Genomic DNA, 16,513 nt, shown 5'->3' with positions numbered 1-16,513 from the left:
TAACTCGTGGTATCTAGCATTGCAACCCTTCATGTAATACGTGGTACACCATGCGGAGAAAGACCACCAAAATGAGGATTATTTTTCCCGGGAGGGAAGAGTAATAGGAAAGGTAAATTCATCCGAGTGTTCCTTTGGCTCCACTCTGAGCGGTGGGATATGTGACAGAAAGATAAATCTCCCTCCTGACCTGTGAGGGCACTAAGTAATGGAAACAGATTACCCTGGACTCTTTGGCCTGACACTTCATTCCTAGGGTTAAAAAAAAAAAGCGACATAATCTGTTCCTTCGTTTTGGTTAGAGAACAACCTGGAAGGACCTGTGATTAGTGTAAAAGTATTGTGAGTGTTTGTTTGTTCGTCCCTAATTGTGTCTTGTTATTAGTAGACTGCTAATATGTTCCGGAGCTGTTGCCAAGGGCCAGCACAAACCCGGAACAGCACTGCACTTGTATCACGTATAAACTGTATTTGCACCTTGAGCACTAATTCACTCACTAATGGACTTGTGTATGTGTTTTGTGTTTGATGTGGGTGTCTAAAGAATGGGACTATTTCGCGATAAACCCGGTGAGTAAAATTTAAGTCATACACGCCGCTCTATTATTTAGCATGATTTATTGTTTATGGTTTGTTTTGCCGTCAGGCACTGGATATACAAACGCATTAAACAACTTTGCACCTGTATTATAATTGTCTGTCTGTTAATTGATCATCTGTACAATGTTAACCACTTTTCCACAAACGGTAATGATGTTCATAAATTTGGAAGGTGGAGATATCCATAGGGAAGATGTAGCCAATGTATTTTATATAAAAGTGATTGCACATCTGTATATGGCCACCACTGCTCTCCAGGAGGGGATCCATTTTCAAGAAACATCAAGATAGTGTTTTCACAGAGCCACACAAAATATCCTGATACAGTAGATGAATGTTTTAGGTAAGCAGCCACATGCAGTACTGCAAACTGTGTTTTCAAGTAACTGTAGCTTAAAAAATGATTTCATAAATATTACTTATTTTACACTATCATTATGTACATAGGTTTCAAATGTGCAGTTTTTAAAGAAATATGTTATAGCAAGGTTAAAGAAAGTACTCTGTTTGATTGCCTTGTCTTCCAGGTCAAAGTGTGTCAGTCAGTAGAGGAAGCAGCTGATTGTTTATTGACAGCAAAGAAGACAGTGAACAAGTGGAGATAAATTCACCCTCCAGGTAAAATTACTTAGCAAGTGTGCAAACAGATATTTAACATAGAGTAGGATCAGACATCATTTTTAAAAATGAAAATACCTGTTTGCATAACATGTGTTTCTTTCAAAACTGCACTGGAGAGCTGAGACCAACTTTTTTTTCTTTTTTTTCATTTCGAATCTCCTGACTGCAGAAACTCCCAACAATAGCTCAGCAGAACTGAAGGTCAGTGGGCATCCTCAAAACCCACCGCCAAGCCAAATGTCTCTTTACACCCAGGAGCTTGACAGCAGATGTTGACAAGCTATTAGCCCTTGGAGGACAAAAGCCAGTCCTGCAGGTGTCTGCTTGAGCTCACTGGGCACCTGGCCAGTAGGGTGAGTGGATTCAGTCTTCACATAGCCAGGATGCAAACCTGCGCTTCCCTGACTAACTCACCCTTTCCAGATTTTATTAGGTCTAAACCCTACTGATCTAAAAGCAGTTTATATCTGAGGGGAAACATTGAAAAGTAAATACTTAAAGCAAGTCTTTCAAATAAAACAACAAAAGTGTTGTAGAGGATCTCACCTTTACAGTTGGACCAGGCATCCCTGGTATTACTCTAAGCTTAGACAGGAGTCTCATGCTAAAGCCAGAATTTTCCATGATGAAATGAAACAATATTAACCGAACTAAGCTTAGACAACCTCATGGATATCAAAATGATCAAAGTATGTTTTCTTGGCTCTCAGTTTTCATTATTATGAGTATGTAACATTACAATGTGTATTTTTTTAAAATTGTTATTTCTCCTCTAGGTGATTTTTAAGGATGAAGGGAATATGACTAACCTCATTCTTACTTTAGTCACCTCTTACAAGAGTGTGAAACACAATAATGTAATTTCATTTACATCAACATTCTATTTTTTCCAAAATGTTTTTTTTTTCTTTTTTTGCAGATTACTTTGGAATTAGTAATCACACAAGTATGCGCATATATTTGTAAAATGTCAAGCTCTCAAAAACTGTATCCAATTTTATGCATAATCTGATGCGCCTATTTACGGTATTATACGAATCTGACTGAGGTGGCACGTTAGAGTTGTATGTTTCTGGTGGAGCTATGACACAGGTATTACACAGTCCGGAACCACATAAGAGTCTCGCGTTTTGATTGGTCCATGTCTGTCACATGAATATGTCGTTACACGAGTGGAAAAGCTTGCAGACATTTTTAACATTGCGATCAGAGAGAGAAAGAGAGTGAGAGATCTGCTTTTGCACAATCTTTCAATTAAAGCATAACGTAGTATTTTGCTGTACTAATATAACAAACCATGGGTTATTACTTTATATGCATTATCATGTTATGCACGAATGTAAGATTTTTTAATTTTATTTTTGTAGTGGTGTACTTTTATCTTTGAAATAGCATATATCTATAATCGTTTGTGCGATGCATGGTAATATCAAATATATACACTATGGCAGTTTTGTCACAGTTTTAAATATAGACTGCCAATGTTTTCATTTAGACCCTACGTCGCAAGTTCTGGGCCGCTTTGCATTTGACAGTGTCTCAAGTTCTGGGCCGATTTGGTTTGCAGATAACGTCACAAATACTGGGCCGCTATAATTTTCAGATAACGTCTCAAATTCTGAGCCGCTCTGGTTTTTAGATAACGTCCCAAATTTTGCAATTTCGAATCCAGCCCAGTTTTTGGGATATTCTGCTTATCTGACAGCCGAGTTACTAAATCCTACATGCGCAGTTTACCATAAACTGTATCATGAATTCATTTGAGAGTAACCCTTAGTACATGAATCAAAGTTAATGTATTTTTTACTCTAAAAGAATTTTTTTTTTTTTATGAAGAAGCAAATAAAATGTAAATGTAAAAAAACAAAAAAAACAAAACGTATTTCTTATTACAATGAAGAAACTTGAAAAAGATACATGCAAATTAATTAAAGCAGTCGTTTTCCTTTATTAAAGGCTAATACTAAAACACTTAAAAAAAAACACAAAAAAAAAAGAAGAGGACATTTCATTTGCTTATGTAATGTCCATTATTATAGAGTCATGTGTAGGGGTTTATCAGACCTTCTGGGTTTAAGACACCAGTGTCCTTCAACAACTTCAAGTAAATCTTTTTGTATTGTATTAGTCAACATTTTCCTTATCTATTCCTGACAGTTTATACGGTAGGCCATGTGTTTTCAATCTTTTTTTTTGAAAGTGTACCCCTTCTACCTGGAAGTTTCAGCTCAAGTATCGTGTGACAGGATGAGGTTGCGGTGACGTCAGGCCAGAAGCTGGAACAGAAAACAACAAAGGTAAGTACTGCAGTTGAAAGACGCGGTCTGCGCCGTTTTATTTCAAAACACAAAAATAAGTAAAATATTTAAACAAACAGAAAACACTGCTCACAGTGCAAACTAAAATATTTAAACAAAAATAAATCACGAACACAAATAGGTCAGGCTGGGCAATCGCCTTAAATTATTTTTTAAAATTAACTGTAAATCAGTCTCTCTCTCTCATTAATACAAACACAAAATAACAGGATACGGGGCATAGTGGGAGACCCCGTTCTAAAAATAAACAAAACAATACATTTAAATAGCAGGGCTATGTACCCCTTTACAATTTTTGCTCAACTGAACGATACCACAGTTGCAATAAAATGAAAAATAATCAGATGAACACCCCCCCCCCCCACACCCCCACCCCCCCCCCAATTCTTAAAACTTTTAATTACATGTATTTGGATGCACAGAAGTCCACAATTCCTGTGCCAAAGAACTCTGTAGTTGTACAACAGTCTTAGCTAAAGAAATTGGGTTCTTTCGAGTTCGTATGACTCACGACCGCCATTTGCCGAGCCTTAGCCCGATAATGGGATTTGCCATAGGGAGGGGGTGATCGCTTATCGTACCTCATATCTCCATGACTACCCTAGGGCAAGGAACTAGGGAGCACTCTCTTTATGTGCACATGACTCTCAGCTAAAGAAAATCACCCCACCACCAGATGGTGGGCGTTGTCTCAAAGGTGTTTTATAATGGGATTGCCCATAGACATTTTTCAGGGTGCTATATCTCGGGTTTCGGGGGTCCCCGAGACTTGAAAATTGGTATGGGGGTCCACCTCCAAGCGACGTGTCCCCAGCTGGAAAGGACCCCAATTTACTCTTTTTTTTTGCCAACCTAGAGCTCAAAAGCTATTGGAAATCCAGCCTTGAACCGCCATCATGCAAAAGGCAATAGTGTGATTTGTACTCCTTATCACCAGATTTATGTTGCACCCTTTTTAATTAAAACACCTAATGAATCTCCCTATTGTTTCTCGCTAATTCTGCATTTGTTATTTGCTTCTCCAGGCAGAAATGTGTGTTGTGTAGTGTATTTACTACATCTTTTTTACAGTGAGTGTAAAGCGATCAGTTTTGTTCAAGGAATGTATATATGTGTGTGTGCAAGGATTGCATGGTGGGTGTATGTGTGCAGGGGTTGCATGGTGGGTGTATGCGTGCAGGGGTTGCATGGTGGTGTATGTGTGCAGGGGTTGCATGGTGGGTGTGTGCGTGCAGGGGTTGCATGGTGGTGTGTGTGTGCAGGGGTTGCATGGTGGTGTGTGCGTGCAGGGGTTGCATGGTGGTATGAGTGTTCAGGGGTTGCATGGTGGGTGTATGCGTGCAGGGGTTGCATTGTGGGTGTATGCATGTAGCTTGCATGGTGATGTGTGCGTGCAGGGGTTGCGTGTTGATATGTGTGCAGGGGAGTGCAGGTTTGGAGCAAAAGAGGAGGCGGGGAAAAGACTGGGAAGGGTAGGCTAAAAGAAAAACTACTACAATCATTTATTTTCACTTTCCACTCCCAGTCCTCTTTTCTCACTTTGTGATTATTTAATTATTGTCAAAATAAACAGCCTTCATCTACTCATGGTTGCAGTCTCATTTCTGTCTCCAAAAGAACCACACATTCTACAATATATTGATGGACATTACATAAGCAAATGAAATGTCTTTTTTTTTGGAATACCATGTTCCTTCTCAAAAATGTGTTTTAATATTAGCCTTTAATAAAGGAAAACGACTGCTTTAATTTGCATGTATCTATTTCAGTGTAATGTAGTTTCTTCATTGTAATAAGAAATACGTTTTTTTTAACATTTACATTTTATTTCAGTTTTTTCATAAACTAAGTGTTTTCTTGGAAGAGTAAAAAATACATTAACTTTGATTCGTGTACTAAGAGTTACTCTTAAATGAATTCACGATACAGTTTATGGTAAACTGTGCATGCCTGACTTAGAAACTCGACTGTCAGCTAAGCACAATATCCCAAAAAACTGGGCTGAATTTGAAAATGATCTAAAAACTAAAGCGACCCAGAATTTGTGACGTTATCTGAAAAGCAGATCGGCCCAGAATTTGTGACGTTTTCTGAAAAGCAAAGCGGCCCAGAATTTGGGACGTAAATGAAAACCGGGGCAGTCTATATGTAAAAAATACAACTGCAATAGTGTATATATTTGTTATTAAAATACATCGCGCAAACGATTATAGATATAGGCTGTTTGAAAGAAAAAAAGTACACCACTACAGAAAAAAAAAAAAAAATCTTACATGCGTGCATATCATGATAATTCATATAAAGTAATAACCCATTGTTTGTTATATTAGTACTGCAAAATACAACGTTATGTTTTAATTAAAAAGTTGTATAAAACAGATCCCTCGCTCTCTTTCTCCCTCTGATCGCAATATTAAAATGCCTGCAAGCTTTTCCTCTCGTGTGACGACATAGTCATGTGACAGACATGAACCAATCAAAACGCGAGACTGTTGTGCGGTTCCATCCTCAAAACCGGACGGTGTCATACCTCTTCTGGCGGGCTTGAATTGTCTCTATCCCGTGATGCTCTCTGAATATTCTTGTTCCAAGGTTGTGTTGTTGTTATCGGTGCAGTTCAAAAAGCGCGCGAGGTGGAAATACATAGATAATTCACGGATTAATAAAGTTTATTAAATTTAAGTAACGTTTTTAATGACACAGAAGTCAAATACCGACAGAGATGGTTCCTAATCCTTGGCGATAGTATGGGGTGAAATGAGCCGCTCGATGTTTGGTTACTAGAAAACACGGACACGATTTTTTTTTTTCAGAGGAAAGCAAATTACACCTGGACAAAATGAATAACAAACTGCCAACCCTGGTACGTTTTATTTATTTATTTATTTATTTATTTATTGTTTTTAACAATATCAAGCCGCGGACACAGTGGTATATATGCCGTCAATTATATTTAATAACATTAATTTTTCTGAGTTTAACATTTTTTTTTTGTGTGTGTTGGGAGCTGGAGACTCCTTCGGTGACTGTTTCTAATCTCTATAATTCTGTGTATAGTATTATTGTGGAAAGAAACGTTACATTGTTTTGTGATGTTTCATTTTTGTTGTGGGTTTATTTTGGCGGATGCTGAGGTTGTTTTTAGTTAAATATCCAAACAAAAATACAGCAATTTTTTTCGGGATTAAGCATTAGAAGCCATAATTTAGAGCTTGTTTTTTTGGTTCTGGGAGGGGTAGGTGGGCGTGTTTATTATTATTTGGCAAAATCTGTTATTTTGGTTATTAAAAATAAACACTTAAACCCAGTTTCTATAAATTGCATGAGTGTTGAAGTGAGGATGTCCACATTTGGGATTCAGGCACTGTAACTCTGTATACATTTTTAATCTGAGAATTTTGAGAATTAACACACTGTTTTACTTCCCATTACCTCCCGCGTATCTATACACTAGTGGTTTTTTTTTTTTTTCAGCCCATCCAAGTCACTCTATCTAGTGTATTGACGGTATATTACGTAGGTCCACAAAAATTGACGATTGGCCATTAGCAATGTCTTTTCACACTACCCGCCTTCTAAAAGCCGTGTTCTTTATGTAGAAAGAGATTAGTGCATGATTGACAATGTAAAATATATTGCCAAATTCCAGGTTTATAATTTTTCAGCTTTATTAGACGTTCAGTAGCTAGCGTGTTATTGTACCTACTGCACAATAGTATACATGTTTCATAAACGGCAAATACCTCCTCAAGACTACTGCCACCGAAAATAACTAAAATGCTAAATATATACATTACTACTCTGTATAACGCTCCTCTTTCCCACTATACTGTGTTCTGCATATTTCACATGCATGGCGCATTGAATGGCTTTTGCATGATCCGATAGTCATTTTAAGGTCTTTTTCATTAGCTGTTCATTTACAATTTACCAACAGCGACCCATAAAACTTTACATAATTTCATTATTGAAAACGTGATGTCTGAAGTGGTTCCTGTCGTTTATTTGTACAGATATCACAATCGCTGACTACAGAAAGGAGATGCTCCACTGCATTTCGTGTGTGCTCTTGGCAAATCAGAAAATACAGGGACAGACAAATGAGGGAGTAGTTGCAGGATTATACACAGACATTTCATAACATAGCATTATTTTCTTTGTGAATTTAGATTTAACAATGCCAACTGTGGTATCCCAGAAAGCAGGACTGCTGCATGTTAATTCATGCTGTAACTGTACACCTTTCAGGAAAGTATATTATAACTAATTATAAACCTGCTTGGAAAAGTCCTGTTCTCTGATTGGTTAGCTGCATTCTATCAGCCATTCATTAATCCCACACAACCTTTAAACACACACCACCTTTGATTCAAATTCATCCGACACTTACCTGTCCTAATTGTATAACATTTAATATCTATAAATATCCATTAACATGGCATACCCAGAATTAAATAATATTTAATGGAAAAACGGTTGAATGGTATGAAGATACATTTCCTGAATTGGATAAAGTACAAGTAGTTCAGAAGAAAAATGGCACAGTGAAATAATGAAACCAGAACAGAATCAACTCGAATTTCATTGAAATGAAGAAAAAAAAAAAAAAACACACTAAAAGGAAGATGGGTTGACTGGGGTGATTGCCTGCAGTTACTCTGACAGACACTAGAGGCCACTACAATAATGTCTGCTGTATTTACTGTTAAGGCCACAATACATAATGCGATTTCCGTGGAATGCTATCGCATGGGATTGATTGCAAGCAATAGCAGCCGATTGCTCCAGGTGAAACACCATGCTATAGGATGCAATTGCATGCACTATATAGAGGGGGATTGGAAGTGGCAATTTGAGGATTGAGGAGAAAAGCAAATGCAAAATACAGGGAGAAGGTCTGGAGTGTGAAATATATCTATAAATACACACCCATTTAGTATTTTGCACTGGTGATGGCAGACAAGCTGCGGTTATGTTTGCTGCATCAACCATGATGTACATTGTGGCAAAAAGGAGAAATCTTCAGTACGCTGTAACAGAACTGTCTGGACCAGGGAGTGGATCCTGACTCGTTACAGGTATGGAGCATACAACAACCTGATGTCACAGTCAGCTGCTAGACGTTGTCATTTGACTCCACCTTGCTCACTGATTGGATGCTTGTCCAGGGTGATCAGATCCGATTGTAAAAAAAATAGAGCCCAGCTTGATAGCTTGCAATGGGTTGCAATCAATCGCATGCGATTGCATCGCACGGAAATCGCATAGTGTATCGTGGTCTTTACTGTGTTTTGGTAGTCACATCTATTAATCGATATGTAATTGTGAAATATGCAGTTGAATATACATTTTCAGGAGAAATATTGTAAGTCTGCAGTGGGCAAACATCAGACTAGTATGCCCATTCTTACTGGTATGGGTATTAAAATATATTTGAGTAACACGACTGTTACTCATATCACTGTTTTCTATCTATTTTTAGTGGGAAGATAGCTATTACAAAACATTTTTTTTAGTGATGGTGGCCAAGAAACCCTGTCTAGTTACTCTAATCGCTGTTTTCTAGCAATTTCTACTAGGAAGATGCCAAACATATATTCTCTTAGGAATTTTAGTACTGTTATTCATTTTTTTCCTTCTGTTAGGTGAGGTGGGGGATTACTATGTAAATGTTCATAGTTTGTTATAAATGCAGCGTTCAAGTTAGTTTCTTAGTCAAATATTTGAATATTGTAGCAAATATTTTTTGACATGCATTCAAACATGGCAAATGAAAAAGCTTTGTGAAAAGTCAAACATTATAGTGATATATTGTGCTAATTACACTCAAACTGGCACAACACATGTGTGTGATGTAATATATATTGTGTGTGTGTGTGTGTGTATATATATATATATATATATATATATATATATATATATATATATATATATATATATAATGTATAACAAACACAGGATCAAAACAGCCGCTCTTGAGTAAGTTTTAGACAGCAAAAAGTAAACAAACCAGATTATGAGCGTGAAAGCATAGTGATCTCTGGAAAGCTATCTGGGTCAAAAAAGCTTTGTGCTGCTTTAGCGCTAATGAGAATCTCATGACAGAAAAAAGGCAAGCATGTCATTCTGAAATGTCTTGCTTAACAGTGCCTAACTTGCTGTAAATGTTGTGCAGTGATTTTTATATAGATTGTATATTTTTGGTTGCGACTTTTTGTGGAATGTAATAAATGAGAACCAAAAAACTTTTTCCCCTTCATTTTACAGCGCCTTGTCCACATTTTTGTTTTATTTGAAGTGTTTAAAGTTAAATTTCAGTTTGTTTGGTTTCGTTCAGCTCCACAAAGGCACAAGTAAACCTAATGTTATTACTTTATGAAAACATGTCTAATAAAATGCAGCAGTGGTCACGCTAGCCTTCAAATGTGCATTTGTAAAAAGCATACCATCTAAAAAATTAGTGTTTTCAACCATAACATCTGAATATTGCAGCAACATAGTTCTGTTATTTTCCAGTGTAACAATTTCAGGTTAACATGTTAAACAGTACACTGTATAAATAATGGTAGTAGAAATAGACAAAGACGAGCGTACCATGAAACATTCTCTTTTGAAAATCCGTCAATTCACGATGTAAAAATCTGTTGTAGAACATGTACCATTGTCTCTGCGGGTAACTGTCAACATCATTTACAGTTTTGCTGTTTTTAAAAGTTTTTAAATGTTCCTTTTAACACCCAAGTCAAAAAATAACTTGTGGTCTTTTCCAGTCTTAATAATTCTCAGGCGCTTCCATTGAAATTGTCATGTTTTCGATGATCCTCATGTAAACAAGTGTTTGCTGGTCTGCACTGTGTTCTAAAACCCTGTTCTGGTACAAGATACAGGTAACACAATTGCTGCAAGTTTTGCAAATAAATCTCAATAAAAACCCTGCAGGCCTCATCCATGATCTTTAAACTGATTTTTTGAGCATGTGTTTTATTTGTCTAAGGTCTTGGCTGAGTGCCAACAGTTAAGATGCTCTGATAAAGTTTACTGAGTCACTCTAATACCAGAGGATGCAGGGAGCAGTGGAACCATTTTTACATGTTGCATTGCATAAAACTACTTCGTAATGTAAAATTCATGATTGGATAGAGATGAAAATGGAATCTGTTGTCTATCATCTGGTTTTAAAAATGCACTGCTGTTATTTTTTTGCGGTTTATTAAAATGTCCTGCGTATTTAACAGAATTCTGCGTACACGTAACCTCTGAAATGTGGTGTCAACTTCATATACTATTTTCGGGAGTAAACAAAACAACGTTTAAGTTGAACTGCTGTTTGGAATCCATTGTTGTAGTTAATTCACTGGATTATAGTACGGCTTACACAACATATTCTTTACTCCTGTGTTATTTTTTTACTTTGACGTGCTACTGTAACATCTTGCTGTAAAACACAGGCACGCAAACAGGCCATGCCCCCCTGGTGATACCGGAGAATGTGATATGCAAGGTTGGTGGTACTGCAAATTTGTCCCCCTCTATAAAAGTATATTAAAAACGTTATGAATATGTGAACAACCAGAACTATTGGTGTGTCTTTGAGGTAAAATGTATTCAAATTAGTTCAGGTTTTTCAATATAATGTCATGAAAAATAAGTCACACTCAAATACACACACACGCATGCTCACTCATGTCTGTCACTTAATTCTGCTATATCTCTCTCTCGCATCTGATTTGCTGGTCCTAACTGTTAATGACAGAACTTTGATATTTAGTAATGGAAGTGCACATGATGCATAATTTACTATGCACCGTAAGGTTCCATTATAATAACATTTGTGGGTCCAATTCAGCCTGTAATTCCTTGTAACTTGTGGCAGTGGAACAGTGTTTTTAATTCCATTTGTAGATTTGTGCTTGCCATTGTAACTGTCTGATTTTGGTGTTTTTGTAATTTTTGTATACCCCAAGGTGTCTGATAACAAAAACACCCAAACAGATAGTTACAATGGCAAGCAAAAATCTACAAACTGAAAGAAACATACCGTTCCATTTCCATATCGAAGTTATGTCATTAACAGTTTAAATTAAAATTTTCCTCAGCAACACATTGCGACTGTACACACGGAATGTCCAAAATAATGGCAGACAATATTTCAACATCAGATTGTTGAGAAACTGATAGGGAGATGGAATTTGTGGCCAAATTCAACTTTCCCACTCAATGGTGTGTAGATGATTGTGCATGTGTTGTCAGGAAATGCAAAAATAAAATCCAAATAGAAAGGATGAAAACATGCAATATTTATTCTTTAGGTTGGATCATCCTCAAAGACCTCATTCCCAAAGGAAATAAATCGTTTGCGAATCTCATTTGCTAGTTTATTTGATTTGTGTCCATACTGCAAACATTCTGAATCAGCTGGAGCTGTCTAAGACTTTGGGGACATATATTGAAATAACAGTGCTATAATTGTGGGTAGGTCCCTTCATTAGTTGGAAATTAAAACAACTTGGGTTTTCTTTTTGCTGCAACTGCTTACACAGCACAGACATTTTTATTTTTTATTGAATGCAACGTTAATGATAATACAACATCCAAAGGAAACATGTACAGTCTGAAAGATGTTTTTTGGCTCAGAAGAGATGTTTGAGAACAGTGATTTTGAACATAGTAGTGTGGAATTATGCAGATGTTTGGGCGCATACGGATTATTATACAAAGACCAAATACATCCGGAACAGCAAGGTGGAGTAGTTTGTTTTATTTTTCATGTAGTGCTGATGTACCCTTTAAGGCAGTAGTTGCAGCTGTTTTGCTTGGATGGTTATGTCACCCCCCCCCCCCCCCCCCCCCCCCCCCATTTTGCGGTTCAGTGTACATCAAAGTAAAAATGGTTTTATATATTTTTGTTGCTAAGGTGATTGAAACACCGTTTCTAGTAAACTATAAGGTTACTGGCTGAAGCAGTTTTGCTTGAGACTGGATTCTCATTGGCTGCCTTTTTGCACAGTGCGAGATTGACAGTGAGCAATTCATTAATTCGCAGGTTAATCATGGAGCAGTCGATTCACCAGAGGGCCATCAAGCCTTTCATGTGGATGAATTGACTAATTTCTGAATTGCATGAATTGATGAATTCATCGAATTCAGATAATCATTTCTGAATTGATGTTCTATGAACATCAGTTGTGCACAAATTGATTAATTGACAAATTCATTGATGGATTAATTGATGAATAGTTTTGGCACAAATGATGCTCCATATCAAATGTCCAAATGTGTGGCTTCTTGGCCCCGTGGTTGGGATTGCATTGGCAACTACCTTCTGATATAGTAACTAATAGTGACTGTCCAGAAGTCTTCAAGGTGGGAGAAAAGAGAAAACTTGTCTGCCTGCAGCTGTTAAGTCTTAGCACAGGTTATTAAATTAACTTTCCTGGTATGTATTGGGCATTATTGCTGCTCCATATATAAATATTTTCTTATTTCATGTTGGTTTATAGTACATTAAAATTCTAAAAGTGTGTGTCCTTTTATTTTTTGTTTCAGAACAAAAATTTATGGAAGTGATTGACTTGTCGTATCTGACTCTCTTCTTTTTTTTTTAATTTGTAGGCACGGGCCCCTGTTCGGCTTCGGTATATAAATCATGGGGTTGCTGAAAGGTAATACAATAATTTCTTATAAAACACTGGCTTTAATTACCCTAAGATTACAAAGTATGGTATGGGCATTACTGATTTATATGTATGTTTGTTTATTTGTTTCTTTGTTTATTAAATGAAAAGGGTGTATTTTAAAAAAACAAAAACAACAAATCTCTTTACAAGTCTACAACAAGTCTGAACTTTACTGTTGGTTACCCTCACCGCCCCCCCAGTATTTGTTTCACTGCATCAGGTTAGGTGATTTTTGAAGAAATTAATAATAAAAAGGATTGGAAAGGATTGGTATAAAAATGAACATACCCCAGTGAACAGATCGTGGAAGAACCAAAATCTTTAAACATTCAGTTTCAAAATGATGAACAATATTACGGTTGTGTCTGCTACCTCGTTCCAGCTACTATGCGAAGGTCATGTGCTGCCGTGGTGTTAATCCTTTATTGATTTTTACGGATGCTACGCTCTTTTGTCAAAAAAATAAAACAAAAAATAAACACCTGCCACAACACTGTCAATAGGGTGAGAGCCATATGCAAGATGACCAAAGGATTACCAGCGGTGTGTAACTAAATGTTTACAACAAACTATCTTCACGAACAGCGCTAGTTGAAAGCTTCTGTGCTTCACAAACATTTCAGATGTGGTGCTTACGTCACATAGTGTTAATTTAGCTGCAATAATGGCTTCCTCTGTTTTGGATTTTTTTTTTGTTTGTTTTTTGATGATGGCGACGTTGACTAGTTGAAATGGTAATCTGTGTTTCTAAGTCCTCCTGCCTGTTATTGCTGCAACTGTTAGACATCTGTCATATATAGGGGGGAAAAATCATGTCTAACATGAATTCATCCTAATTAAAGTAATTTCCTGAATGATCAATTTTTGGTAAAAGATAAAATACTTGTATACACACACATACATGGTTACCCAAGCAAACACAATACACAGGGTGATTAGAAAGTAAGTTTACCACATCAGCGCACCATTTCATGTGGTAAACTTACTTTCTAATCACCCTGTATAGAATACTGCATGGGCTAGTGTGTGAGATGAATATATTAACTGGTGAGCAATTTTTTCAATGGACTCATCCAATTAATATTTCCCATGTCGCACAGATGTTTGATATGGGAAACACACGCTCATTAATACCAGCAACAGAGCGCTACCCCAGCGCGAGCTGTCAAATAGCAACAGATCTCCACAATTCTGTAGTGCATACTTGATAAAGAAACTCCAGTGAAAATCGGGTAAGTCCAAGAGAAATTCATATTTCCAACATCGAAACTACCTTGGCAACAGGCTAGCTACTTTCAATCTTCAGGCTAAACTGCATTTTCCACTAAAGGGAGTCACTAAACATCATCTATAAATTGACCATCTGAAAAATCTCTCTGTAATGCTCTGATTTTGACTGAAGGTAAGCCACTTCTCACCTAAAGAAAAATTCTGAAGAGCACTTACTCAGCCGGTGCGTTCACTGCAAGGCTGATTAATTACAATAGCGTACAAATCACATTTGTTGAAATTGCTTTTGGAGAATCACAGACCATTACCACAGCAGCTAGAGGAGCTGTGTTTGGTGAACAAAAACCTGCTCTGTGTATCCCAAGTTGAATGGGCAGGCTGTGGGCAGGAACCTGGCTGCCTTGATAGCCACAAGAAGGCAGCTTTGGCTTTCCCAGACACTCATGCCTGATATGGATAAAGCACCGGTGTTAGGTGCCCCATTACGCCGGGATATACGCAGTGGATAAGATGTGTCAGCGCAGTCACCGTGCGCAGGAGTCCACAAAGGAGCTGGTGTTCCACCCCCAATATGCAAACCAGGTGCGAACTGGTGCCCAAGGCCCCAGCAGCCTCATAGACCGGCACACCCAGCTGCAACTACAGCCAGAGGTGCTCTTTATAACCGCCCCATTGCTTCATGCAGCGGGAGCTTTAACAAGTTCTACTGCCAGGTGCAGAAGCAAAAACCTCAGGCAAAGCCACAAGCCCAAATCACCCTTTTCAGGGTGACATCTGGAGTACTGGCGTCAGTGCGCCACAGACATTTGGGTGCTTAGTACTGTTCAGACCGGCGGTTCTCTGCAATTCAGGCATGGTCCCCCTCCCTTTAGGGCGTGACTACAACATTAGTCATTGACCCACGAGATGCTGCAGTATTGTCTCAGGTTGCAATCAATCAGACCAGGCGACTGGTTCACCATGGTAGACCTCAAGGACGTGTATTTCCACATCCCCATAAGACCAGGGCACAGAAGGTACCTGCGGTTAGCTTTTCAAGGAACAGCATATGAGTTCCTTGTCCTGCCATTTTGCCTCTCCTAGCTCCCTGTGTCTTTGCAAAGTGCATAGAAGCTATCCTTGCCCCATTGAGACTTGGTGGCATTAGAGTGCTCAGTTACCTGGACGACTGGCTCATTTGTGCCCAGTCTCTAGCTCGGGCAGAGGCTCACACCTTCGCAGACAGCTTCCTATCTAGATTGTGCTTGGACTCCAGGTTGTCCACTCTGTCGGACAACAGTGTAGAGAATAGCTGCTGTTTAGAGCTTTTTCAGCTCAACAGAGTGCTTGCAGTAATGATGTTCCAGAGACTTCTGTGCTTGATGGCAGCAGCTGCCCAGACCCTTCCATTGCGTCTCCTGTGCATGTGCCCTTGCCAAGCTTGGTTCATCAGCAGGTTTTTTCAGTCTGCGTTGAACTGTGGCTGCTTGTTGACAGTGTCTCGCCACTGTCTTAAGGAGCTCTCTTGGTGGAAGCAGTCTGCCCATTTATGTCTAGATGTAGCACTGGGCAGAGTCTCCAGAAAGGAGTTAATCACCATGGACTCGTCCAGCCTTGGCTGAGGCACTATGTATTATGGCAGGGGGCACTGGGGGTATGGCACCTCCCTTTGGCAGGTCTCCACATTAGGTTTTTTAGAGGTGCAGGCAGTTTATCTTGCCTTACAGAATTTTTTGCAGGAGGTTCAAAGGAGACATGTGCTTATCCATACGGACAGCACTACTGTGGAGGCTTCACCCCAAGATGGTAGGCCTCATTTGGGAGTTCAGGAGAGCAGAGATAGAGCTCTTTGCCTCCCAGTAATTGATCCTGTACTGACTGTGTACTGGGAGATTGTTGCACTCCTACAACAGTGTGTGTAATGATTTCTTCTGGTCCCTTGTTATAAGGCAGTGCTGTTACAAATTGGTATGGACATGTCTTTTGAAATCATGAAATATGGCAGAACACGAATATTATCTACCATGTACATCATTTATGTAGGGTGATACAGTGATCACTTTACCACTGTACTGATTTTTCTGGTTT

The 16,513-nt window shown here is 38.3% G+C and overlaps 1 protein-coding gene across 4 annotated transcripts in view; it reads left to right on the top strand.

Moving 5' to 3' along the window:
* Positions 1 to 3,201: 3,201 nt before the first annotated feature.
* si:ch211-161h7.4 (centromere protein C) overlaps positions 3,202 to 16,513 on the top strand; it is a 73,705-nt gene continuing 60,393 nt past the window's right edge. For 2 of the 4 annotated variants that reach the window (XM_041224524.1, XM_041224505.1), the window contains exons 1-2: positions 5,922 to 6,402; positions 13,152 to 13,201. In XM_041224524.1, the coding sequence (XP_041080458.1) occupies positions 6,379 to 6,402; positions 13,152 to 13,201 (74 nt within the window). In that variant the 5' untranslated portion in view covers positions 5,922 to 6,378. Of the gene's footprint in view, positions 3,519 to 5,916; positions 6,403 to 13,151; positions 13,202 to 16,513 lie in introns of those variants that run through there. The other 2 variants (XM_041224515.1, XR_005947237.1) reach the window with 2 other exon arrangements.

This window comes from Polyodon spathula, chromosome 2 (genome assembly GCF_017654505.1).
Source record: "Polyodon spathula isolate WHYD16114869_AA chromosome 2, ASM1765450v1, whole genome shotgun sequence".
NCBI classification, from domain to species: domain Eukaryota; kingdom Metazoa; phylum Chordata; class Actinopteri; order Acipenseriformes; family Polyodontidae; genus Polyodon; species Polyodon spathula.
Note: the sequence above shows the minus strand (reverse complement) of the source record. Positions and strands in the feature narration are given on the sequence as shown.